Source organism: Notolepis coatsorum (genome assembly GCF_963971535.1).
Source record: "Notolepis coatsorum genome assembly, chromosome: 6".
NCBI classification, from domain to species: domain Eukaryota; kingdom Metazoa; phylum Chordata; class Actinopteri; order Aulopiformes; family Paralepididae; genus Notolepis; species Notolepis coatsorum.
The window spans coordinates 136,849,494-136,876,711 of record NC_140170.1 but is presented as its reverse complement, the minus strand read 5'-3'; the positions used below and the strand labels follow the sequence as shown (position 1 = coordinate 136,876,711).

At 41.0% G+C, this 27,218-nt stretch overlaps 1 protein-coding gene across 2 annotated transcripts; it reads left to right on the top strand.

Moving 5' to 3' along the window:
• Nucleotides 1-914: 914 nt before the first annotated feature.
• LOC311230041 (striatin-interacting protein 1 homolog) lies at nt 915-25,697 on the top strand. Of its 2 annotated transcripts, none has more exons than XM_084316176.1 (20): nt 915-1,028; nt 2,599-2,668; nt 2,951-3,025; nt 3,124-3,258; nt 3,567-3,687; nt 3,956-4,131; nt 4,366-4,493; nt 6,714-6,896; nt 11,268-11,488; nt 11,828-11,893; nt 12,037-12,100; nt 12,217-12,288; nt 12,958-13,032; nt 15,713-15,810; nt 16,709-16,835; nt 17,160-17,260; nt 20,990-21,056; nt 21,484-21,588; nt 22,033-22,237; nt 23,172-25,697. In XM_084316176.1, the coding sequence occupies exons 1-20, from the start codon at nt 921-923 to the stop codon at nt 23,417-23,419; spliced, it is 2,445 nt and encodes an 814-aa protein (XP_084172302.1). In that variant the 5' UTR covers nt 915-920; the 3' UTR covers nt 23,420-25,697. The 2 variants fall into 2 exon arrangements, with proteins under 2 accessions (XP_084172302.1, XP_084172303.1); XM_084316177.1 differs by having other exon boundaries at nt 2,599-2,677.
• Nucleotides 25,698-27,218: the final 1,521 nt, after the last annotated feature.

Sequence of the window (27,218 nt, the reverse complement as noted above, 5' to 3'; positions counted from 1 at the left end):
CTACCCAAAGCTGTAAAGGAATGTGGATCACTACCCACTTTCAAAACCTCTCAAGAGACACCTACGGGAGACTGCAATTCAACACTGGCCCCTGTAAATATCCTAACCCAACCCCCTCCAATGTACAGTCATTTACCTAGTATGGTTTTGTCAAGAGTCCAATGTACAATTTTGTTTGTTTGTACAGAGTCTCCCCCCCCTCAATGTACAGTTTTGCTTGTTTATACAGTGTGCCCCCCCCAACCACCTCCAATGTAAATTACCCAGTATGGTTGTCAATATCCCAGTGTACCCAACCCCCCCCACCCAACCTCCTCCAATGTACAGTTTCTACGTCAAATGTATATACTCCCTTTTCTTGACTCCTTCTGTATCACAAACAGTACTGTATTTGCAAATCTGGTATGTCATAAATGTATAGATGTAGCAGTACTGACTATCTGTATGTCATGTATGTCATATATGTCCTGATGAATTGAAAATGGGGGACCCTGATGTAAACAAGACAAAAGTCTTTCTCTGGTCTGCATCCCCTTAACAATTGTGTGTATTGAGCTGTACTGTATTGTACCCATTCTGCAATCTGTTAATAAAGTTTTCAATCAATCAATCAATGGTGTGACACTGGCATGGTGTATATGGAGGAAAGGAGAATCTTGCTGTTGCTATGTTGGGGTGGAGACGTACTCTTAAAAAAAACGTTGATGGGGGAGAATGAACATCAAAGCCAGGAGTGTAGTTACACTTTATTATTATTATTACTACTACATTGAATGTGTATTGCTCATTACAGCCGGAGAGGCAGCAAAGAGCCAAGCGTGCCTAGTCTGCCATAAACACAAGAGAAGAAGGAACTTCACACAAAACTCTCGCGACAGGCGAACCCAACCCACTGACACTGAGATGTTAAAATAACAAAGATGGACGCTGGTGGAAATGGTGGTTTAGCAGTCAATAATAAACAGAGAGCTATGTTACCTAATAAAAGCAGAGGCGAATTTGTTCGTAATCAAAGGAAAGATTCTGAGGTAAGCAGACAATAGCCAGTGGTTAACTCGGTAACATAACATTAGCGTACTGTGACTTAGCTATGTGAGCTTGTCTGGTCAAAAGGCCTTCCCTTGAGGGACGTGTTGCTTTCAATAAAATGGCCTATATTTAAATTTTAAACGTTTTATTTGTTTGTTTTTAGCTCACAACAAGCACACTGTTTGTGAAGAGGGGACCTACAGATCAGATACTAGCTGAGTTAAAGTAGCAACTTAACGTTAATCTATTTTCCATTGGTAATAACGGTAATGGCTAACTAGCTGAACGGAATGCAATTTGTGTGGGACGTGTTCCGCTCATAGACGTCTCAGTCTAACGTACTTCTTGCCTCAGAAGTTCTTGTTAGGAATCACGTAACTTTATATTTTATTTTGAAAGATAATCTATGTAAATGAGAACAATAACCTTTAGAATTGCATGTTGTGACATTAAGTGTGATGTTAGCTGTCGTTTCTGATAGAGAAAATAGATGGGAATGGAATAGAGTGTCATTATGAATTGAAAATGGGGGACCCTGATGTAAACAAGACGAAAGTCTTTCTCTGGTCTGCATGTATTGTGTGTATTGAACCGTACTGTATTGTACCCATTCTGCAATCTGTTAATACAATTTTCAATCAAGCAATCAATCAATGGGGCCATACCTGTCTGGAGCCTTAAAGAGCACCTACGGGAGGCTGCAATTCGAAACTGGCCACCGTAAATGCCCAAAACCCCCACCACCTCCTAATAGACAGTCTCCTCCCCACCGCATGTATATATTCCCTCCCCGCCGTATGTATATTCCCCTCCCACCCACCCACCCCCTCCTAATGTACAGTCCCCTCCCCATCATATGTATATACTCTGTCAGGATCTAGGGGTAACAGTACTGTATATTTGAATACCGCCTATGTCACAAATGTATCAGTACTAAATACCTATATGTCCCTATGCCATAAATGTCATGTATGTTATGTATGTCATAAATGTCTATATGAATTGAAAATGGGGGACCCTGATGGAAACAAGACAAAAGTCTCTCTCTGGTCTGCATCCCCTTAACAATTGTATGTATTGAGCCGTACTGTATTGTACCCATTCTGCAATCTGTTAAATAAAGTTTTCATTCATTCATTCATTCAGCCCACACTCGCAGTAAATGATGCCCTCTGAACATTGATACATGATTGAGAATGACAGTTCTACATAGCCTGTCATGTGTAATCAATGAGCAGAATAGAAAAGTATTTGGCTGGCGCTACAGAAGAGTAAACGGTATATCGATAATCTGGCTGTATACATTTTCAAACGTTCTATTTACATAAACATTTGGCCCATGTTTATTTCCTGTTGCAGTATCTGATGGGAAATGCACTTGGACCAAAGCTGTTCTACCAACAGAATTCTTCTGTTAAGGTCTATAGATTGGTTGGTAGCGAGCTAACGCTATCTAGCTAACCACTGCAGCTTACAAGATATAGCCTAATGTATCTCTTCAACGCCAGAAAATGGAAGCCACTGGCTGCTAAGTTGCAGAAGGTATAACACATGTCTTATTTCACATAGGGGATGTCTGAATCTCCAGACCTGGAGTTTGAATATTCTGACACAGACAAGTGGGCCGCTGAACTGTCAGGTGTGTCAGGTGTGGTGGTTTTCAATTTAGACGGGCCTATCTGATGACTGAATATAATATTCTATGTCTCCCGCCTGCCTGTATTCTCCATCTTGATTTCATCATTGAAGAACATGTTGCCGCTGTGTTTTAAATCATTCTTTGTTTTCTGTATTATCAAAGCTATACAGTTACACTGAAGGACCAGAGTTGTAATCATTCTTTGTTTTCTGTATATCCAGAGCTATACAGTTACACTGAAGGACTGGAGTTTTAATTATTCTTTGTTTTCTGTATATCCAGAGCTATACAGTTACACTGAAGGACCGGAGTTTGTTCTCAATAGGAAATGCTTTGAGGAGGGCTTCAGAACTCATGGTATGTTTTTCAAACAAATCATACTCATCACCTAGATATTAATTTGATAGTAAACTATTATTATACTCACGTTTTTTTTAATCTTTACTGTCAACTAGTGTCTGATAAGAAATGGACAGAGCTGGACGCAGCTCACCACAGAGCTCATGCCATGCGCCTATTGGACGGCCTAGAGGTGATTGCCCGGGAGAAGAGGTTGAAGGTTGCTCGGGCCATCCTCTACATGGCTCAGGGTCGGTCACCGTCGCTTACTTTTTCACACCAATATGATTTTTAAGTAGTGGATAGGATACTCAACTCACTTCTATTCACAACCATATCTTACTGCTTATATGCTGATATACATAATGGTACTAAATGTAATTATGGAGATCTGGTATGTAACCCCTGTTTTCATTGTATCGTGTTTGTCTATCGCATTGTGGAATGTCACAAGTCGGTGATGGATGTTTTTGCACCTTTTTTGAAGGTCGCCAAAATACATTTGTATAGAGCCTTACTGACTTACTGACTGAAGAGGCATTTCTATGCTCCTCTACAGGAACCTTTGCTGAGTGCAGTTCTGAGGCTGAGGTACAGCACTGGATGAGGTACAACATCTTCCTGCTGCTTGATGTGGGGACGTTCACTGCCCTGGTGGAGCTGCTCAACATGGAGATAGAGTAAGCAGTCCAGCAGTTATTGAGTGCATCATCATGCACATCAATATTCTTGGTACCAGATAAATAGTTTACATGCTATTTCATATCCGTATTACCAATATGCACGTATACATGAGAAAATGGTATATTGTGAGTATTCATATTGCCATGGAAACGGAACTCTCGCAACAACCCAAGTTGTTTACAAGCCCCAGTATCCCTGGCTATTGTCAGCATGACTAAAAAAAAAATCTCGAGTTTGTTCATTCATTCATCCCCTCTCTTACAGTAACAGCGCTGCATGTAGCAGTGCAGTCAGAAAGCCAGCGATCTCCCTTGCAGACAGCACAGATCTCAGGGTGCTACTGAACATCATGTACCTGATGGTGGAAACCATTCAGCAGGAGGATCCAGCAGATAGGCCAGAGTGGAGGGCCACCAGGGAAACCTTCAAAGCAGAACTGGGTCCGTGGCATGACTGTATTGAGAACGCTATGACTATTCTAAAGGGGTGTATAGGAGCATGCTTTTTGGCTTACCTTATGGTCTTATTTCTTATCATTATCACTTATTTACCTTGTTTCTATATTTCTGTTCTATTCATTGCCACCTGGTGCTGTCAACAGCAATACAATTGAGTTATCCTCTTATATTTCGTATACTCTTGTATTTGACTGTTCCCCATCTCTTGTCATTAAGGATCTTCTCTGTACAACAACGAGCCCATCTCTGTGATGCTTTTTGGCATGGTGACCAAGTTCTGCAGCGGTCATGCTCCCCACTTCCCTATGAAGAAAGTCTTACTGCTGCTGTGGAAGAGCATATTGGTGAGATCAAAATGTCAAAGTTAAAGGCCCAAATCCGTCATTATTTTGACTGTATGATAATGTAGGACATATTGACTATCATGCACTCTTCCACTAATGTAGGACGTATTGACATAAACTCTTGAAGTGTTTGCCTTATAGATGGAAAATAAATGTGAAAAAACGTTCTTCACCTGTTGCTAATCAGAATGTAGGTCTATTTCAGTGTTATACATTTATGATTGTGGATTGAGCCATTAGTCAAAATTCTACTTTTAATGAACTGTTATTACTCTGGTTGAATCTTCAATGTAATCATTTAAAGGGGTACTTCACCAAAAAACAATGCTGATTTATTTTGCACATAATCTCACACGCATCCAAAAACTCTAAACAGCACACATTAATTTAGTTTGACGGATATTGAGAGTAAATGAGTTTGAATATGGACGTCACACCAGTGATGTCATTGGGCACATTGAATCCTTGTGTTGTGTTAATTAATGCACCATGAGATGATGTAGATGAAAAAATAGCAATACCTTGTGTAACTGAGGGGTACAATTCCCTGACTGTATTACTAGATATGATACTTACTACCACTACCTTTGTACTTAATATTCGGCCACCCAGTACACGGCATAAATATATTATCATAAACACTCTCACGTAGATGAAACGGATCCAACACAAATGTACGAAGTCGAAGTATGCGTTTATTACTACACAGCAATGGTGTGTAGAGCAAGCACTTAATCACTTAATTACATTTATGAATTGAAATAGTATGCACTTTTATGGCAAAGAGTATTCGTCGGTATATCAATAGAGAATGTCCAATCTCTGATGGCGCAGGTGGTAAATATACGACCTGGAATAGTTAAGGAATAACAGCAATGATACTTTAATGATTATATACTAGATACACTAAGGGGGGGTTAATCCGGTCGCTTGTAAGCCGACAGGAGTAGGAGGGGGGGGGGGTAGAATCCGGCTGCCTCGTCCGGCCAAGGGTATCCCAGGTGAACCCACTGTAGTGCCGTTCAATGCGCCGGCGATCCTTGGACCACAGATGAAAGCAGGTGGACTCTTTGTGGGCCGGCTCTCTCCGGTCCACGGGGGAGAGACGTGAAGCGACCTCGTCTTGCAGAGCGTCTCCTCACCTTGCGTCCTCTCCAGGGGGGGGGGTTCCAACACACGGCAGTGTCGGGGGTCTTTATCCATGGAATAATCAAAGTATACAAAGCATAATCCGTGCCTGGGAAGGCGGGCTGTCGTCGGTAGAATAATCCGGTATACAGGTCCACTCGCTCGTCGGCTCTGGGGCTCCTCGGGTGCAGCTTCACATGGGGTCAACCACCCTGGGTAAGCAGCCAGTTCTCTGCCCGAAACGATGGGGTACTGACTACGGTAGTATTCTCACCGCACGAAGCACTATATATTAACAGACTATTATTAGCTTAATAGACTACGTCCAACTCGACGATATAGTGCCAAATATGACTATTCAAATATTAATATACACGATGTCTCAATACCGATGGTAGGCGAACTTGGCCTTACTCCCACACGTGGCGTCGCGGGGAGGCTTTACGTCTGACTCTATTGGAGGGTAAGAAACTGGACTGAAAAGAAAGTCCTACTTTAGTAGCGCAGTATATATACGCACTATGAACAAATAGTCCCATTAGTGGTGCGGTAGTCAGATTCCTACGCGGAACTAGGACTTGTTCGTACATGTGGAGCGGTACGTTTGAACTGGGTCTGAGGGGTATGGCAGCCTGGCACCAAGGTCTCGACCAATAGTAGAATGGAGACTATTATGGGATGTTCAGTAGGCTAGAATGGATATTCAATGCATATTGTACAAGGAATATACAAGGGATATCAGGGAATATTAGAGAATATACAAATACAATTAAATATATATATATAAATAAATATATATATTCGGTTTAATCTGGCCCTTCACAACACCTTGTCTTATAGGGACTACTACCATATCATTGAGCTGTAATTAGCACAACACAACGAATCAATGTCCCAGATGACATCACTGGTAGCCATATTCAAAGTAATTTACTTTCAATAACTGTCAGACTAAATGAATGTGTGCAAAACTGTTTTGAGTTTTGGGATGTGTGTGAGATTATGTGCAAAATAAATCTGCATTGTTTTTTGGTGAAGTGCACCTCACTGGTGCCGAGCGAGAACCTGACAACCTCTCGCCCCCTGTCTCAGTTCACCCTGGGAGGTTTCGAGCAGCTCCAGAACATCAAGGTGCGTAAGCGTGAGGAGCTGGGTCTGCCCCCCCTCCCAGAGGACAGCATCCGGGTCATCAGGAGCATGAGGGCAGCCTCCCCCCCAGCCTCCGCCTCAGACCTCATAGAGCAGCAGCAGAAAAGGGCTCGTCGTGAACACAAAGTAAGCATCACTCCTCCTTTCTACCTACCTGTGGTTTCAGACATTTAAAAAACATAAATATCATGATATTCAGGAGGACTTGTTTTGATAACGATATACATGTATCTCGATGTCTGCTTAGGTATCGAAAACCACATGTTGGATAATCCGACTGCTGTTCATCATATTATACTGCAGTCTGCAGGATAATTGGAAGTGTGATACAGTATCGAAATTAAACTGTAATTTTCAATGAACATTCTCAAATATATTTCAGCAACAAAATTGTGTATCATGATTGATTCATCATTGAGCGATAAAAAAAAAATCCCATGCTTGAATAACCAGGATAGACGATGGAAGATAAACATTGGTATCTTGCCCTAGGTACAACCAAAATAAGCCTAATTCCTTCTCCCTATAAGGGATGGAAATTGTGACCAATTTCAGTGCTGATAGTATCACATAGTCTAAAACTAAAATGCCAAAAACGGAAGTAATTGACAGGTTTCGTGTGTGTGTGTGACATAATCATGCAACCTCCTATACAACACAGTACAAATTATGTCTTCATTTCCCCCCTTTAATAAAGGTAGAAAGTAAAAAGTCGTTATTGGGCGCCGGCGGGTTTATTGCCAAAAACGTAAAAAAAGTCGTTTTTAGTAGGGATGCACCGAATGGGAAATTCTTGGCCGAAACCGATACCGAAAATAGAAAACAGTTGGCCGAAAGCCGAAAGGCCGAAAATGATTCATAGAATAGATATTTTTTTTACCAATGTTGTGGAACATTATGATTATGGAAAAATATATGATTATGGCAAAACTTAACTTGAATAATAAATAATCACTATTATGGGTCCATAAAACATTTATTCAGCACTTCTGAATGCATACAGTACATTAATTCCATCTTTTCTCTGGCTGCGCAGCGGACATCTGTGCTCTACTGAGCGCACCTTTCTAGTCCCCAGCTGAATGTGCTCGCTTGACTCGGCACAGTAGACGCGCGACAGACAGACAGCGTCAATGTGAGAAACACAATCCCCCCCCCCCTCTCGCTCTGAATAATATGCATATTAGATCACTCAGTGATTAACCGCGACGGGCATATAGTAAATAAGCATATAAAAGCAATTTTAAAGACGCATTTATTGGACGCGTTGCGCGCAGAGTTTACATAGAAACAGCGCGACTCCCGACTGCGCGACATCATCACAACAACACACGTTAGGTTACAGGTTGTTTCTGTTTCGGTGACATATTTTCGGTGAAAAAACTCTTTCGGTCAAAAGCCGGCCACCGAAATTTCGGTGCATCCCTAGTTTTTAGATCGTTTTTCCTTTTTTTTAAATATTTGTATTCATTATTCATTCAGGGACCTTGGCGTTACCATAGGGAATGAGTCTGAGATCGCCAAAGTGCAATACCGGCCGTATCCAGCTAGATGGCGGTATCGAGCACCCTTTGAAACCTTATATCTTGGCCTGTGCAATGGTCAAATGTCACCGGGTCCAGTTTTCTGGGTCGGGCCAGTCGATCGGTTCTCCCGGTTCCATTGAAGTGCTTCAAATATCCCCCGATCCATATGTTGTGGTGGGTTATGCAATGGACCAAATGGACATCGGATGTACCAGATGGCGATCAAACAATTGGAATATTATTTTTTGAATACTCCCGATCACAGGTAAGGACTATCTGACGTAAATTTTAGCTTGATCGTGCAATGCTTTTATACCGATCGGGCTGATACGCGTTTTTAGTGTTCAATACCAATGCCGTTACTGGACCCATGTCTCTGGTTTAATTTTGCCTTCTCGGGCGAGGCGAGCGGTTCTCCCGGTTACATTGAAGCCCGTCAAATATGCCTGATCCATATGTTATGGTCGATTATGCCGTCGAGCAAATGGACATTGGATCTACCAGATGGCGATCAAGAAATTGGAATATTCTTTTTGGATTACTCCCGGCCACAGGTAAGGGCGACTGACGTCAATTCTAGCTTGATCCTGCAATGCTTTTACATCGATCGGGCTGATAACCGTTTTTAGTGTCCAATGCGAATGCCGTTATTGACAATCAAATAATCAGAAACGACCCCCCCCCCCCCCCCCCCCCTTTCATGCATTCATGATGAAACATAATACCTACTATATAGATTTGATTTGGGAATAGTAGCGTGTCCAGGCAAGAAACGCCAACGCTTATAATAGAATTGACGTATAAGGCTATTACTCAGCCTTTCGGGAATGACCCCAGACCACTCTGAAATTATCCTTATATTCACCACGGGATAACGCGCGAATGTATGCATGGAAAATGTATCCCTTTTTTGCATCTTGACCGGAAGAAAGTCACTGGCAAATGACCATTGTATCCATGGCTATAATATAGATTTAGCTCTACAAACAAGGTGACTCACTCCTATCTTTTAAAGCGTTGGTATTGCTACAGCGGGTCCCGTCTAATAGCTGGCACTGAATGTGTTAACCTTTTTTATTTTTATTATTATTATTTTTTTTATTATCTTTTTCCCCCTCCTTTTTCCGATTTTCTCCCATCCCACTGTTAGTCGTTATGCCAATTCCCAACCCCCTTTCCTTGTTGTTGCGCACTTTCCCCTACTGTTGGTCCGAGAGGCCGGAGACTGTCGCATGCTTTCCTCCGACGCATGTGCAGCCACCCGGCAGCCAGCCTGGCCGCGCAGATTCTCACTGGGAGAGTGTAACGTGTGGGAGGCCGCACTACCTCTCACCAGATCCTACCTTCGCTGAGCAGGCGCCCCGAACGAACTGTATGGGTCGCTGTCCACAACGCCCAGGACCCACCCACGGCTCCCCTCCCCCTAACTCAGCCAAACGAGTTAGTATAGCGATCAGCCCGAGCCAAGGCAATGCTGACTCTCCGGGAGTCGAGACCGCAGCCTCTTGCATTGGTGACGAGCACAAATGTGTTTTAACTTAACAGACTGGTAAGATGCTGTCTCCACAATTTATCACCTAGTCCAGGGGTGGCCAACCAGTCGGAGACTAAGAGCCACAAAAATGACTGTGGTACCACAAAGAGCCACACCATATATACCAGCGTTTCTCAACTTTTTTTTCAGTCACGGCACCCTTCATGTGTTTGGACGCCATAAATCCATCTCTACAGAATGTATGAATTAATGTTGCGTTTTCTTTTCAAATGTAGCCAAGAGTAAAGTCCCTAACCCTGTCAAAACAGCAGTCAAAGTGTATATTTTCAGCATTGCGTTTGTTTACCAATGATTTTAACTGTTATTAGTGAAATATAAGATTATAGAAATCTCAGGGCATTGAGTCGGAAACCGGTGCATATTGACGGTGGGAAGTGGCGCAGCCAAAAGTGAGTGTAGTCTTTTGAAGGAAGAGACTGAGGGCTTTCGAATTTCGAAAAACTACACTACCCAGCTCACGCCAGCCCCTGTCAATCATCTGACTTCTGGATTTACTTTTTTTATTTATCTTTTTCGGGATTATCTCCCACAAACCTGAACGTTATTGCCATAAAACAGAACGCAGTTAGTTTATCTACCTTTCTGTGAACGTCTAACAAAAAACGGCATTGCAATCTGTTGAAATATACATTATAAAAAAGTAACTGTACTTACAGTAGATTTCATTCACGGTTTGTGAATCACGCCTGGTGATACTAAATCCAGATTGAACTCTGCCATTGGAAAGGGGAGATTTGGCCCGATCCATAGATGTGCGACTTTGCCATAATAAGGTCATTTATAGGCCTGATATTCTATATTCTATAATCATATTTCAAATTGCATGTGTCTGGATGGCAGAATTCAGTACTGTATCTACAAAACCTTCTATTTAATCATCTTCCCTTTATTCATTTGCTTAGATTTTTCAGGTCTGGTCAATTTTAGCATGGTGTTATTCACAGTCAAAGATGAAAAAAAAGAATTAATAGAATTGATATTCTCCTTACAATTTACTCAAGCCTAGTAACAGACACACTATTTCTGACACTGGGAAATTCATTCCCTGAGATCCATAGATGTCCCTAGAATCGGATACCAAGAACATGCAAATGGACCATTTAAAAAAAATCTGTAAATGTTTATTCTACGTTCTTATGGAATGAATGACATTTATAAAAATAAAAAATAAAAATAAAATATTTATTTTTTAATAAAAAAAAAGTCAATGGCTGGAGGAGCCGCACATTGACGGGCAAAGAGCCGCATGCAGCTCGTGAGCCGTGGGTTGGCCACCCCATTCGGTTAATTGTTCCCATCGGTTTCAAACCAAATCAGCATTGTGGCTTCTCCCTGCATGTAGTCTCAAACAATTGCAATGTAGGGTAAAGGAGCCACCGTACGTATTCAACTACTTCTCTTCATCCTCTACAACAGGCCCTGATAAAACAGGACAACCTGGACGCATTCAATGAAAAGGACCCTTACAAGGCTGACGATTCTCGGGAGGACGAGGATGACAACGATGACAATGACAACTCCATAGAGGCAGAACCTTTCCCCCTGGAGAGGGACGAGGTCATGCCCCCGCCCATCCCGCACCCCCCATCGGAGCGGGTGTCTTTCCCCAAGGGGCTGCCCTGGGCTCCTAAAGTCAGGTGTGGTGGTTTTGGAGACATTAACAGGATGTGTGCCTCACACATTTGGATGATTGTAGAATATGTTTTGAGGTTATGCAAAACTTTAAATGGAAATTCCATACTAAAATGGAATTTGCATGTTCTATCTTTTTTTAAAAGGTGAGTAAAAATGTCCAGTAGTGGAGTCACCGCAGACTAAATTAATGTTTAAAAATACCGCTTTATTGTCCCGTTTATAGCTTTGAGAATGAGTTGATCCTGTACCTAAATCTAGAAAATTGTCCAACATTATAGGAATAAAATGTGCTTTGTGTTGGGATTTTGTTTTTAGTAAATATATTGTCTTTGCTCAAACAGGGAAAAAGACATTGAAAATTTCCTGGAATCAAGTAGAAGTAAATTCATTGGATACACTCTCGGAAAGTAAGTTTCTTATTGTATAAGTAAAGAGGAACCTAAATGCTATACATTTTTGACAGTGTTTGTTTAAAATATTATTATTTGAAATTAAATATGGCTTCTTAAGTTATTGCCTGAGTGGTTATTTTTGTGTGCTTTTCTTGTAGTGACACAGACACGGTTGTTGGCCTGCCCAGACCGATACATGAGAGCATCAAGACATTGAAGCAGGTATTTCATTGCAGCTCAGATCAAGTTCAACCACTGCTCACATGGAATCCCTCACCTGACCTTCAAATATCGGTTCTACTCGATTTGATAAATAATTTTTTTCTCCTTTCTTTCAGCACAAATATGTCTCTATTGCAGAGATTCAGATTTCAAAGGAAGATGAGTTTCAAAAAACTCCACTGTCTGGGGTGAGAATGACACTCAATCCATTCACCTGAACACCCCTGTGGCCTTGGACAGCTCTATATAAAAGTTGAGGACATGAAAAATTCCCCCATTAGCACAAAACCAAATAACCAAGACTCTTCTGTAATGTCGTCAAGGTGCACAGGGTGAAGCTGCTCCATTGATAGTGAATTGGAGATTTTGTAAGCACAAATCGTTACACTTTAAGAAGCGGATGCTAACCCTAACCTTACCATTATCTTGGGTGCTGTTACTCTTATCAGCCTGGTTCCTAAGACAATAGGTTGGGACCCAAAATTAGCCCCAGGCTTTCTTTAGTGGCTCCCTCACATGAAGAGAGCTTTCTTCGGGTCCTCCCTCACATGACGAGAGCTTTCTTCTAGTGGGTCCTTCCTCACACGACGAGAGCTTTCTTCTAGTAGTGGGTCCTCCCTCACATGACGAGAGCTGTAATATATTTGTGAACTGTTTCAATGACCATGGGTCCCACGACGAAGAAACAAAATCTAATTGACTGAAAATGTGAAGAAACCATGCTTGGCGGTATATTCTTAGTGGAGCTGTTTATCTTTGGTTATAGGACACAGTAAGATGTACATGTCTATTACACACTGTTAGCACTAGCATACAGTGAGATGTGTTCATATGGCCTGGCTGTTCTGTTTTTGTAGGGGGAGGAGGAGGTGGAGATGTGTGCCACTGAGCTTCTGTATCAGGGAATCCTCCCCAGCTTGCCTCAGTATATGGTAAGAGTTCTCATGTCCTTGCATTTTCTGGGGAATCCCACTGACTGTTTACATGCGCACATGCACTCCAATCTTAACTCATTGGCTGCCAGCTATTATCCTTATCCTGTGGTAGCTACTGCCAAGCTGTAAACGATGGGAGTTAAGGGCTCTACATGCTCGAGCAACTGCAACGCGACTGCGACACAACTGCAACACAACATGGTTGCAGATGTCGCAGAGGGTGTTGCCGTGTGAGGATGTTGCGTACCTATCCCCAAAATGTAACCCGAGCGACTGCAACACAACCGTTGCGTTGATGTTGCATAGCATTGATTGGTTGGTTAGTGAATGGGGGCGGGGCTGTCATATAATATTGGTCCGCACGATTTTGGGAAATAATCTAATTGCGACAGATATTGCGATTACATTTGCGATTATAATAAAAAAAACATTTTAAGCAGCCCCACAGAGGTTTATTGTAAAATGCGGCTTGCATCTGGCCTACGCGGTGGGTCTTTTGGGACACCGAGCCTGAAAATGTTTCTTTTTACCTGGGAATCGATACCGGTACCCAACGGTACCTTTTTTTCTGTACTTTACCTCTCTCAAAAATGTATTTTGCATATTCAACTGGAATATGTTAGTTTTTTTACACATATGTTGGATTATGTAATTGGTTTGTCATGACAAACCAATAAAAAAATCATGAATTAAGCGGTGGCTAATATGTACATTTCAACAAAGTGGAGCTGCAGGGGAAGACTTCCATAGCATACGCCTTCAAATCCTCTTACCTTGACGATTAAAAGCCTCCACAATTTAGTAAACGGTATTCCCATGGCTGGTGCTGCTATTTTACGATGCCAGCTTGTGAGAATTCGTTGTAGCCACCCAACTAAAAGTTAATGCCATTCAGAATTTATTAACATAGCTACAACAACACACAGTAACGTTAATATAATTACATGCATCATTGTTTACAATGAACGGTGGGGCTAATCGAAAGGACTGGACACGGACAAGTTAAACAGCAATCAATTAATTTAATACAACCGGTAGTTCGAGCTGCACTTTCGTGCCTATGACCGCACCACAGCCACAGGGATATACGGCTTTGACTAGCTCTCTCTCTCCTGCCGATTAAATTCAGCAGCTCTTCCTCGAGTGCCTGTAGCTGCCTGCATTTGCACAACGGCGTCCATCCCTGCTGCTAGCTAACGTTAAAACTAACCTAAAGTTAGTTGTTCACCAACAATCTCAACATTTGTATTTAGCGTCAGTTCAAAAACACAGAACCGGACTACACAAGCCGCTAGCGATAGCAGCAATAATACTTCCGGTCAGGGGGTTTTAAAACAAAAGAGCGACGTCTAAAACACCGGAAAAACGTTTATTTTGTACATTAATTTTACATTTATTTGTACAATGTTGCATAGGCTACGCGTGAATGTTGCAAAGGCAGAGTGTCTGCAACATTGTTGCGTTGTCGACGTTGCGTCACAGTTGCTCGAGCATGTAGAGCCCTTTCGTCACCTTGTTTGTAGAGCTAATATTATCTATATTATAGCCATGGATACAATACTATAGTCATTTGACATTGAGTTTCTTCCGGTCAAGATACAAAAAAGAGAATTTTTCCATCCATACGTTCCTGTGTTATACCGTGGTGAATATAAGTATGGTTTTAGAGCGGTCTAGGGTCCGCATTCATGAAATGCTGAGTTATAGCCCTACACGTCAATTCCATTGTAGCCGCTGCCGTTTCTTGCTTGAACCCGCTATTGTTCCGGAATCAAATCTACAATATAGGTATTATGTTCCATCATGAATGCATGAAAGGGGGGGGGGGTCGTTTCTGATTATTTGATTGTCAATAACGGCATTCGCATTGGACACTAAAAACGGTTATCAGCCCGATCGATGTAAAAGCATTGCAGGATCAAGCTAGAATTGACGTCAGTCGCCCTTACCTGTGGCCGGGAGTAATCCAAAAAGAATATTCCAATTTCTTGATCGCCATCTGGTAGATCCAATGTCCATTTGCTCGACGGCATAATCGACCATAACATATGGATCAGGCATATTTGACGGGCTTCAATGTAACCGGGAGAACCGCTCGCCTCGCCCGAGAAGGCAAAATTAAACCAGAGACATGGGTCCATCCCACAGCCCAGGATACAATGTTAGAAATGGTGCTCGATACCGCCGTCTAGCGTGATGCGGCCGGTATTGCACCTAGGCATTCTCAATGCGATTCCCAATGTTAACGCAGAGTCAGTGGGCCTGTAAGGAATAGAAATATTGAATAAAATAAATAACGATCAAATAACATATATATACGTGGTTGGCGTTCAACGGTTGGCGGACAAACACGTATATAAATGTTGTCGGCGTCCAATGAGTTAAAAGGACCATACTGGTCTATAAATATAGTTTTAACCGGTTTACTAATCAGTGCACATATCTGACATTATCACCCCTAATAATAATAATTCCTGAGCATAGCTTACTTTTTCTTTTACATTATCTTTTTTACATTTCTGCTTTGTTTACCTTGTAACATTTTTATTTTATTTATGGCGATAAACCATCTCTAAGAAACTCTCTTAGAAACTCTCTCCTCTCTGCGAGTGTAAAGCCATTAATTTGGCAGATCTCTTGTTAATGGACCTTTTTGGTGGTGTTCCTGTTCTGTCAGATCGCCCTGCTAAAGATCCTACTGGCAGCAGCACCCACCTCCAAGGCCAAGACAGACTCTATCAACATCCTGGCCGACGTGTTGCCTGAGGAGATGCCGTGAGTAAACAACTCCCCACAGTCTCTAAGAGGCTTGTTTGACACACAGGGCTATATTACAATGGACCCTTAGACTAGTAGACTGATTGAATTGTAGGAATTATGTTTACAGCCTTGGCGAGTTCAGTTGAGTTGGCACTTCAAACTAGCCAACAATGTGGAGTGCTTGAATGGATCATTTTGAGTTTCCAAGGTAAATGGGGACAGGACTGGTGGTGGTGTGTTTGAATTTCTTGTAAAGATAAGTACAGGTATGCGAGTTTCAAATATGTCAGATATGGTATGTCTTTTTATTTATTTATTTTTATGTAATTTACTGAGCAATTTTCAGGAAGCTGGCAAACCCGTTTTCTATCTAATCAAAATAATGTATCTAGACGGGTCTTTTGTTTTGATTTCTTTGAGATTTGTCAACAAATAACATTTTAGCTGAAGGTCTCTGTGCTTCTCCATCACTCTAATGTGCCAATGCTGACAAGAGCAACACATGCAGTAAATGACATTTGGGGCCATATCTCAAAGTTATTTTTACATTGTTCGCATGTAATGAATGAGCCATGGAGCCATTGGTATTTGGCAACACTAACCAAGAGGGGTGGGTCATTTTAAGTATTTGTGAAGGGTCAGTTGAGAATGCAAAGAAAATGGGTTTACAATAGGGCGTGAAAAAAATCGACAGTTACAGATATTGTAATGTATCGTAGATTAATTTCTTAAAAATATATAGATTATCATGATATTATCGAGGGCCAAATATCAGTATTTTATCATATCGTGTGTTACTGGTATCATCCCATCCCTAGTTTACAGCAAGTGTACAGTGTCTTATTCAAGTGTACAGTGTGTTCCGCTGAAGGTCTTATTCAAGTGGTTGATTGTGTTTGTCTTGACTCCACAGGACCACGGTGTTACAAAGTATGAAACTTGGTGTGGATGTCAATCGCCACAAAGAGATCATTGTGAAAGCTATCTCTGCCATCCTGCTGCTGCTCCTCAAACACTTCAAACTCAACCACATCTACCAGGTACTGGCATCAAACACTTGAAACTCAACTACATCTACCAGGTACTGGCATTAAACACTTCAAACTCAACCACATCTACCAGGTACTGGCATCAAACACTTGAAACTCAACTACATCTACCAGGTACTGGCATCAAACACTTCAAACTCAACCACATCTACCAGGTACTGGCATCAAACACTTCAAACTCAACCACATCTACCAGGTACTGGCATCAAACACTTCAAACTCAACCACATCTACCAGGTACTGGCATCAAACACTTCAAACTCAACTTATTTTTACCCATTCATGCCTTACCTCTTTGTCTGTTCTTCTTCCTAGTTTGAGTACATGGCTCAACACCTGGTGTTTGCCAACTGTATACCTCTCATCCTGAAGTTCTTCAACCAGAACATCATGTCCTACATCACAGCTAAGAATAGGTACTTTTTATTTTTAATACCCTTCTCTGATTAAAGAATACTTATGTCATCAGTTTCTCTATGCTGTATAGGAATTGGGGTGGAGATGCCCCCATGGGGCCTGCATACCCAGAATGCCTTGCAGTCCGACGAGGGCAGAGCATGACTTTCTGACGTATTGCGGTCATAGACCCTCTTAGTGATTGTACTAGACCAGGGGTCACCAACACAGTGCCCGCAGGAACCCGGTAGCCCCCATGGACCACATGAGTCACCTGCGGCAAGCCTTGTGTTTCTAATTAAATTGAGCCTCTTCCATTTCTCCATCACTGCAAATCTGCCCCTCAATTAATATCGCCGGGGGGGGGACATAATCCCACGGGACAATGCATTTGGATTGGAACCTGTGTCCCACGACGAGATCTACCCCGTGAATATTATTGCACAGATCGGAATACGGGTGCGCGCGTGGGAGCTCACGCAAAACCTGCAAGATTTTTCCACGTCGCACCAGTCCTTTTCCCAACGTTTTCGCTGATGGAAGTGCATTGGGAAGTCGTGCGCCCCGCTGCCCCCGCTATCTTGCGTCGATACGCGCATGGGCGCGTGCGTGGGAGCTCGTGCAAAATCACCCACAAAATCACCCACATTTTGGTTCAACCTATCTCTGAATCAGCGTTTTCTGACATGAACTTCATCAAGAACAGGATGCTATCCCCAGGACCCAGGAGTTCAAAACATTGAATCCCTATTTATTGATTGATTGAACATTTTAATTAACAGATTGTAGAATGGGTACAGTACAGCTAAATACACACAATTGTTAAGGGGATGCAGACCAGAGAAAGACTTTCGTCTTGTTTACATCAGGGTCCCCCATTTTTTATTCATAATGAGTTGAAATGAATTAATACAAATTTGATCCAATCAGATAGGGATTACAAGTTTTGAACTCCTGGGCCCAGGCCATCAGGATGCTCAATGACACTATGTAACAACCCATCATCTATCTACAGTACACTCACAGCACAAGCACACACATACACACTCACTTTAAATAAACACTCACCTTAACACCCACTTTACTCACTTTAGACACTTTAACACACTTTATATTTATTAGTAAAGAGATTTGCACTACAATTCATACCTCATTGCACCTTACCCTAAGTTTGTACCGCATCCCATTTCTGCATTGTACCTCACTGTTACTCTTTTTACTCTGTATTGTATATTGTACCGGTATATATGTATATTGACTGAACACTATTTTACGTACTTTTGAATTTTTCTATTTTATACTTTTTATCTATTTTTATCTAGCACACTCCCAGGAGCTCATACAGGAAAAAAAGCATTTCATGATAAAGTATTCTGTATTTTACTATGACAATTAATAAACAAACTTGAACTTGAAACTTGAACAAACACAGAACACGCCTCACTGATGCACATCTGCAAGACTCACTCAGAGTTGCTGTTGATTGATTGATTGATTGATTGATTGATTGATTGATTTTTATTGTGGAGTAAAAGACAGCATCCAAGGGATAAAAACATGAGAAAGTGCAAGCACTTATTTCCATCATGGTCCCTGATTTTGGACATGGACAGACATCATAAAACATAGAGCATCATAATAAAACATACTAAAACAGAGCATCATAATAAAACATAGAGCATCATAATAAAACATAGAGCATCATAATAAAACATAGAGCATCATAATAAAACATAGATCATCATAATAAAAAACAGAATAAAACATAATAGCAACCCCATACAAAAAAACACTTCCTACCCTCTCCTTCCTATGGCTATTCTATACTTCACTGGCTAGCCATTTCTTTGTGGCACGTCTAAAACTTCCCCCCTCTTCGATGTTTTTCAGGGCCACTGGAAGCTTGTTCCACTCCAGTGCTGCAGAATATAAAAATGTATTTGTGCCCATTAGGGAGTTAAATTTTGGCAGAATAAAATCCGTACTGCTCCTTCTAGTGGAGTATGAATGATTGTCACGGAATCGATTAAAATAATTAGATAGATATTTTGGACCTGTATTTTGAACTATCTTGTGTGTGAGACCTAATTTGATGTGAATTACCCTTTTATTGACCGGAAGCCAGTTTAGTTGCCTAAAGAAAGTTGGCCCTAGGTGAGTGCGTGGAGGTAGTTTAAGGACTACCGGTACTCTCATTAATTTGTTTTGAGCTGTCTGAAGTTTATTTTTCAGGACCTGTGGAGCGCCACTGAACCAGGAGGTGGCAGCATAGTCAAAGTGACTCTGTACTAATGCGCCCGCTAGCATTTTAAGTGTTGCCTGGTCCAGTAGTTTCCCTTGTCTAGCTAGGAATTTCGTTTTCTGGCAGATTTTAGTGTGGGCTTTTTTAGCCATGGCCTCTCCTGTAAGATGTTTGTCCAGCTGTGTCAGGTTACACACCAGATTACAATACACTGGTGAACAGCATGCAATGCCAGTCTTCCCACTAACAAATAAACCAGATGTTGTCAGTGGCAACATGGCAGTGTCATGGCAAAGTTTAATACAATATTTAAAAATTGTGTTCAATTCAAAAGTGTGTTCATGAAATGTAAGATATAATTTTGTAAAAAATGCAGCAATTTTGGTCATTAGTTCAAAATGTGATAAGATTTATAAAAAAATATGAAAGTAGATTTCTTAAACATTACATAATTATAAACATTACATTGCACATGGTGCAACATGGTTCATGATTTGTTAAAATGGTTTGTCAGTGGCTTGTGAAAATGGGAAATCTTTCCTTCGAAATGTTGTTGAAGTGATTATCTGAAAATGTAAACAATTGCTGAGATAAATAGCAATAAAGTGTTGAATATTGATATTATCTGTTTCCCACCTTGTTCAGTCATTGTTGATAATTATAGTGAGAAATCATTAAGGTGATCAGTGTCTTCACAAAGATGAGTATCATTTATCATTGATAATAATAATAATATATAACTAAAGTGAAACTGAGCAAATTAGTTATTTCAGAAGAGCGTATCAAACTGGTAGCCCTTCGTCTGACTCGGTACCCATGAAGTAGCTCCGTTTCAAAAAGGTTGGTGACCCCTGCACTAGACACACTTAGCTTATAACAATGAGCTACCGTTCACTAATTGCTAACTTAATGGCCCATCAGAAAATATTAATATCTGAAAATATAGACTATTTTTAAACCAAGTTGTCTTACTATATGTATCTTGCTGTTCTCAAACTGTTATAACTTATAATGTTATTATGAGCAGGTCAGGACTATAAGCATATGATTGAAGCCAAGCTATCTACCTAGCCACTAGCATGCTTGTGAATTAGACCCATTTGACTGTAGTTAGCATTGGCAAGCTAACATTAACTGTGTTAGCTGGACAATGCTACAGTGATTTTATTTTATTTTATATTATGTTCCATTTGATACAACACAGCATCAGAACCAAGTAGTAACTAGCATGTGACTAGCATGCTATGTATCGTGGCTTTGCTAACCACAGTCAAATCGGTCTATTTCACTAGCATGCTAGTGGCTAGCTCTAGTAACGCTACAATCACAAAGGGGGTCTATGACCGTAGTACACATGTTAGAAGCGTTGTGGCGGATGCTTGGTCTCTGCCGGACCGCAAGGCATTCTGGGTATGCACACCCCATGGGGGCATCTTGTCTCTCCATTCCAAATAGCTCCTTTGTTAAACAGCCCTTTCACTCTTTTTCTCATTCTGCCTCTGCACAGCATTTCAGTGCTAGACTTCCCATACTGCGTGGTGCATGAGCTGCCCGAGCTGACTGCAGAGAGTCTGGTAAGAAGAGTTCTATAGAACAGTTAAGAACCTTGTTACCCCCGGGGGAAAGTGCATTGTTGTGGGCAGCACTACACAGCGATTAGAGGGAATAGACATGGTGAAAAGATTAATAAGAACATAAAACAAGTTATAAAAATGCCAAAATGCCCTCAGTTTTATTCACATATTACCTAGAGAGCCATCAGTGGGTTCAGAGTATGTACTTACTGTTTCACATGCGATATAGTTGGAAATATTTTATTGATATTCAATGTGTATTTTATTTTAGATCTACAATGTCACTAACTCATACTGTCACTCACACATTCAGTCATTAATTCACTCACCATTAGCCACTCTGCCCCTAGTGGCAGCTCAAAGGCATTGCATTTTGTGTAAGACCAGTTCAAACCGTGCTACAATGCTTTGCATCCATTTTCTACAGGAAGCAGGAGACAACAACCAATTCTGCTGGAGGAACCTGTTTTCTTGCATCAACCTGCTGAGGATCCTTAACAAGTTGACAAAGTGGAAGCACTCTAGAACCATGGTGAGTCAACCTGTCATACTGCATTCACCATGACAGGACAATCGAGGCTTTTCTTTAAACCAACATTCTTTATCATGGGCATAGTCAAAAGAGATGTACAGCCTGTTCTCACAATGGTTCTCTTATATCTGGTCTTTTTCACTGGGTTGGGCAGGCTTTCTCCACCTTGGGATTAGGACCTGACTTGATATGAAAATGGGATCCCTTGAAAAATTCGTAATCAATGTTTGATCATTATTTTGGCATGAAAAACTACAGCCAACAGCTTTTTGACCATGCAGAAGCCACTGTGAAAGCATTGCAGCTCGACTCTAAACCAAGGTGTTGGCCCCGATTTTAAAAAGTAAACCTCAATATCCTGCAGTATAAAAGACAAAATACTTGATGGGGTTCAACTCTCATCAAGTGGCATATATTATGTTATGTCCTTCTTTTTTCTCTCAGATGCTGGTGGTGTTCAAATCTGCCCCCATCCTGAAGAGGGCTCTGAAGGTCAAGCAGGCCATGATGCAGCTCTATGTCCTAAAGCTTCTCAAAGTGCAAACCAAATACTTGGGCCGCCAGTGGAGGAAGAGCAACATGAAGACCATGTCTGCCATCTACCAGAAGGTCCGCCATCGCCTCAACGATGACTGGGCATATGGTAACGGTGAGTAACTCCCCTGGAACCTCTAACCTCTCCCATCTGTTAGAGAAGGAATAATGAAACCATGTCACTGTAAAGAAGCAGTGTCTCAGGATAGAATAAGGAGGATACAGTGGTGGCTGATGTAATACTTTCTCTGAGGGCCAGACCTGGTAGCCAACATAATATCGGAGCGTTTTTTATGTGCAGCGTAATAAAAAAATAGTTGCTTGAGTGACATGAGAGATGTAACTGTGGAACTAGTGGACCACTGCAAAGCTTTATGGAAAATGTCTCTGCTGTCTCATTGTTAGCTTAGTCTCTGATCGCTGTAACAGGTGAAACCTCTGGAATATTAACACTTAGTACAGGTACCTTGTAAAAACAATGGATTTAGTTTTTTATAAATGTGTAGTATCCAGAATCAGTGCAGGGTCACAAAGAAACAGAATCAAGAACAAATCTGTTAAATGAATTAATGTTGGATTAAGAAATATTGGAATTGATGAGAGAGCTGTTAAAATCCAAAATAACAATAGAGGCCTTGCACAGAATATTTGTGTAGTTATTTTTCTTCCAGCATGCCTGTAACATACCAACCATTGTTTTGTACATGGCAATGGGAGAGACGATGGCTGCTAAGTGCAAAACAACAGTGTGTTGATGAGAAATATATCAACAAAATATATATTTTGTGTCTTATTACTGGATCTTGTAAACAAGTCACAGTAGAATAGTAATATCATGCTCTTCCAGTGTTTTACCTACTCTCCAGTCTCCACCGCACAAAATTTCAGCGTTTTCTTTTGAAAGTGGTTACAGGCAGCCATACTGGAAGAAAGAGAACTACACAAACAATGTCTCTATTGAGAAAATCCTCTTGATACCCTTCTCTTAGAGCATGGCAGACTTTGAAGGTCAACCAAATATTAAGCCCCTCATGTTTTCCTGACAGCAGATCTGGACGCCCGGCCATGGGACTTCCAGGCAGAGGAGTGCGCTCTGCGTGCCAACATAGAACGCTTCAACAGTCGCCGCTACGACAAGAACCAGACCAACCCCGACTTCCTCCCTGTGGACAACTGTCTGCAAAGTGTTCTGGGACAGCGGGTGGACCTGCCAGAGGACTTTCAGATGAACTATGACCTTTGGCTGGAGCGTGAGGTCTTCTCCAAGCCCATTTCTTGGGAAGAGCTCTTGCAGTGAGAGGTAGCGCCTGTTAACATCTCACTCTTTTAGCTGTATGAATACCACAGTTCTACAACACAATGGAAGATCTAATGAACCATGAACAATACTTCATACACAATACACTTGTTGGAAGCATTACGTCAGATCTATTCCGAATGGAGTTGACGGAGGGCATTCATCTTGAAAAGACACCCAGGTGTGGATTTAACACATTGTCCAATAACGGATCAATCTATTTTTGCAGTTTGATCAAGGAACAAACCAAACGCTTTATATGATCAATCATTGCCTTTATTGAATTAACTTAAGTTTATCGTATTTAAGATATTTATCACTATGATTTTTAGCCCAATTTAGCCCATTCATTAACTAAACTTTATCACCTTTTAGGATTTTACGTGTGTTTCCCTTGGACCTTTTTGGCACTAATGTCACCTGCAGTTATAATAACATATGCCCTGAAATGAACCCAGCCCACACCTTTTCATTTGTGTGCCCATCAAGCACTACATTAAAGTACTTAATTGTAATGTACTTGTTATTGTTTATTATTAATAATCATATTATTATTAAGGAACATTTTAGGAATGTGTGGACTTTCTTTTTTTAATGTACAAACTGTAAAGACTAAGAAACTGGTCTCTGAGGTCCCAAAACATGTATTTGACATTTCTGCTGAAAATACCACTCTGATTATGCATTCTAGCATGCATACACATCTGTTTCAGTCTTGTTTTCGACAGGCTGTTTCTGTGTCTGTAGCTTTAAATGCAAATAAGCTGCTACCCCCCACGCTCCCGCACTCTGGAACTGTGGCGTGCATGGCTCTCGAAATTCAGATCAAACTAGGCATTGGCATGTCATATTTCTCTAGAATGTTGTCGGAAACGCATGTCAGTAAACCATCCTTGGGCAGCGAGCGTATTGTGATTGGTCAGTCGTTATTTTCTACGTCGATTGTGGCTGCATTCGGAATGGCTTGATTCAATAGGGTTCTGAACTGCAGAAACTGCACTAAATACATATTTAACATTTGAGACAACGCGTCATTGTTTGGGAACAATAGAAAAAATGCTATTTTTACATTTAACTGAAACGCATGAATGATGCCCAAAAATCCCCAGAATCTTACCTGACCTATTTAGTGGCATGTTCCATATACTGGCATCTCATTGGCTCTGAAAGCGATGACTCACCAAATCCAATATTTCACATGGAATCTCAAATTCCTAGTGTACCTCTCTAGACTATTTACGCATTGAACATATTCTGAGAAAGGAAAGGAAATAGAAAAATGTAATATTCAACATAATTTCTCTTCTGTTTTTATTGTTTTATTTTGAATAATTAGTTCATGAAAGGATTAAACTCCCTTTTGGCCTGGCCTCTCTCCACTCATCTCCACGTTGATGTTCGAATGCTGTTACTTGTTATAAAAGGGACATTTAATTGTATTATTTTTTAACCTGAATCCTATCATTCTGCGATAAGTGTCTGGAGAGCTGGGCCACATCAGCCCCTGAGAAACGCCAGATGATGTCACCCGGTGGAGAGCAGACCTCTGAACTGCAGACGCTAGTTCAACTATTAGTCAAGTAGCCCCAACTTGAGGAAACTAGTTAGGAACAATTAGGAAATCGTGTCTGCAGTTCAGCAGAGTTCTGCTCTCCGCTGGGTGTCTTGGGAGGCCGATGCAGCCGAGTTCTCACACAGAACACGTTGGTACGTTTTATGTACCAACATGTCCTCCTCACAACAGAACGCTAGGATTCAGGTTAAAAATGGTCAAAATGCCCTTTTAACATTGTTCTGAGCCTGTACTGATTCTCATGCTCTCATTCACATTTTCATTCTTCATCCTAGTTGATGTTTCCTTTATCATTCCATACCCGTTCCAGACCGGACTAAAGACCACAGAGTGTTTACTTTTAGACTATGGAATACTGGACCTAATGGACATACAAATACAGTTGTACATTTCTCCCTAAAGCCCGTGGAAAACGTGTGTGTGTGTACATAAGATGAATGTTTGTGTGAGAGACCATTGATGCTCAGTGTTTATTTGTTAAAACACTGCGCCTCAAAGTTAGATAGGTTCCTATGCTTAACTAGTCAAACAGGATTTTTGTACTCAAGGAAACATTGCCTAGCTGAAAAAGAGATATTCTCAGTTTAAAACGCATTTTGCAGTTGTCTTTGTGTTTTTACTATTTTGCAGGTTGTGTTGTTTTGTCTTATTATAAAGATTCAACTCTTGGAAGTGGCTAAATAAAAAGTAAATATCAAACCTTTAGCTCATGTGAAAACTCTTATTTATCCTTTGCTTTTGTCACTCAGTTTTATGGCTTAATAAATACTGTAATAAAATATTCTCCCAGTTCTTAATGTTGTATTTACTCAGTGTATGTATATTTGGAATACCAGCACAGATGTATAGTTTGTTTAAATATTTATTCAAAATACATGAGTATATATTTAACCAAAAAGTCATCAAAGCGAAGCAGGCTGTCCTCGCTCCACGATGGTGGAACAAACATCCCACCAGTCAGGATGGTTGAAACCTGCCCAATTTTCCACAGTCTACTAAAACACACCTTCAATCAATATCTGAATTATTCTTTATATTTTTTTTACCTTTTTACTGTCTTTTACCAGACATAATCTGTGGTAAACCAGAAAAAGTTGAGAAACAAGAGTGGATGATGAAAGACATTCTGGATGAGATGAAAAAGAGCACACATGAAGAATGCGGACAGAAAAACTGAATACAACAGAGCAAAACGAAAAGTACAGAAGATCTGTAGAGATGCAAAAGAGAAGTATTACAAAGAAAAATGCAAAGAAATTGAAGATCTAGACAAGAAGCACAAGTAACCCTCATGTACAACAAGATCCAACAACTAACAAGGAAGAGGAAAAAAACAACCCAAGGTGTCGGAGACAAAGAAGGAAAACTGCTCCTTGACGAGAAGGAAATAATCAATAGATGGGCAGAGTATGTGGAAACACTATATGAAGACCAGAACCTGTTGCTCAATGAAAGCAAAACCGTGGAACTCATTATTGACTTTCGCAAAATCACACCCACCAAAACACCCATGCTCATCAACAACCAACTCATTTCAGCCACAGACACATTCAAATACTTAGGAACACACATCAGCAACAAACTCAACTGGGACCATCACACCACTCATTTACTTAAAACAGCCAACCAAAGATTATTTCATTTAAGACAACTCAGGAAGTACAAGGTCAGGAAGACGTTAATGATTCAATTTTACACAGCTATCATACAAAACATCATTTCACTCTCCATCACTGTTTGGTACGGCAACACACCCAAACACACACTACACAGACTAGACAGGATCATCATTAGGGCATCCAAAATCATCAACTGCACACTCCCCACCCTGGACTCCATACACAAACATCACACCATCACACGCGCACACAAAATCATCAGTGACCCCCTGCACCCAGCTCATCACCTCTTCCAACTCCTCCCCTCTGGTAGAAGGTTTAGGTCACTAGGTAGTCGCACGGTTAGGTTCAACAACAGTTTCTTCCCCAAGGCCATACAATTACTCAACTCCAACTCATCCTAATTTCACCCCCTGCTGTTATGTTATGTTATGCATGTTATGTTATGTTATGTTATGTTGTTGTTGATGTTATGTTGTGTTCCATCATCCATGTGGTGTATTGTCGCAGCTACCACCTGCACCGTGCTCAAATTCCACCGGCCTGGCCGTGTGGCAATAAAAGAAACTTGAAACTTGAACTTGAACTTGAACATCAGACAGGAATT

Excerpts from the sequence above, each read along its gene's own strand:
- LOC311230041 (XM_084316177.1), top strand. The coding sequence starts at position 921 with ATGGACGCTGGTGGAAATGGTGGTTTAGCAGTCAATAATAAACAGAGA. Across the intron at positions 6,897-11,267 it reads GGGCTCGTCGTGAACACAAA|GCCCTGATAAAACAGGACAA; the intron begins GTAAGCATCACT and ends CCTCTACAACAG. Across the intron at positions 12,101-12,216 it reads GCATCAAGACATTGAAGCAG|CACAAATATGTCTCTATTGC; the intron begins GTATTTCATTGC and ends CCTTTCTTTCAG.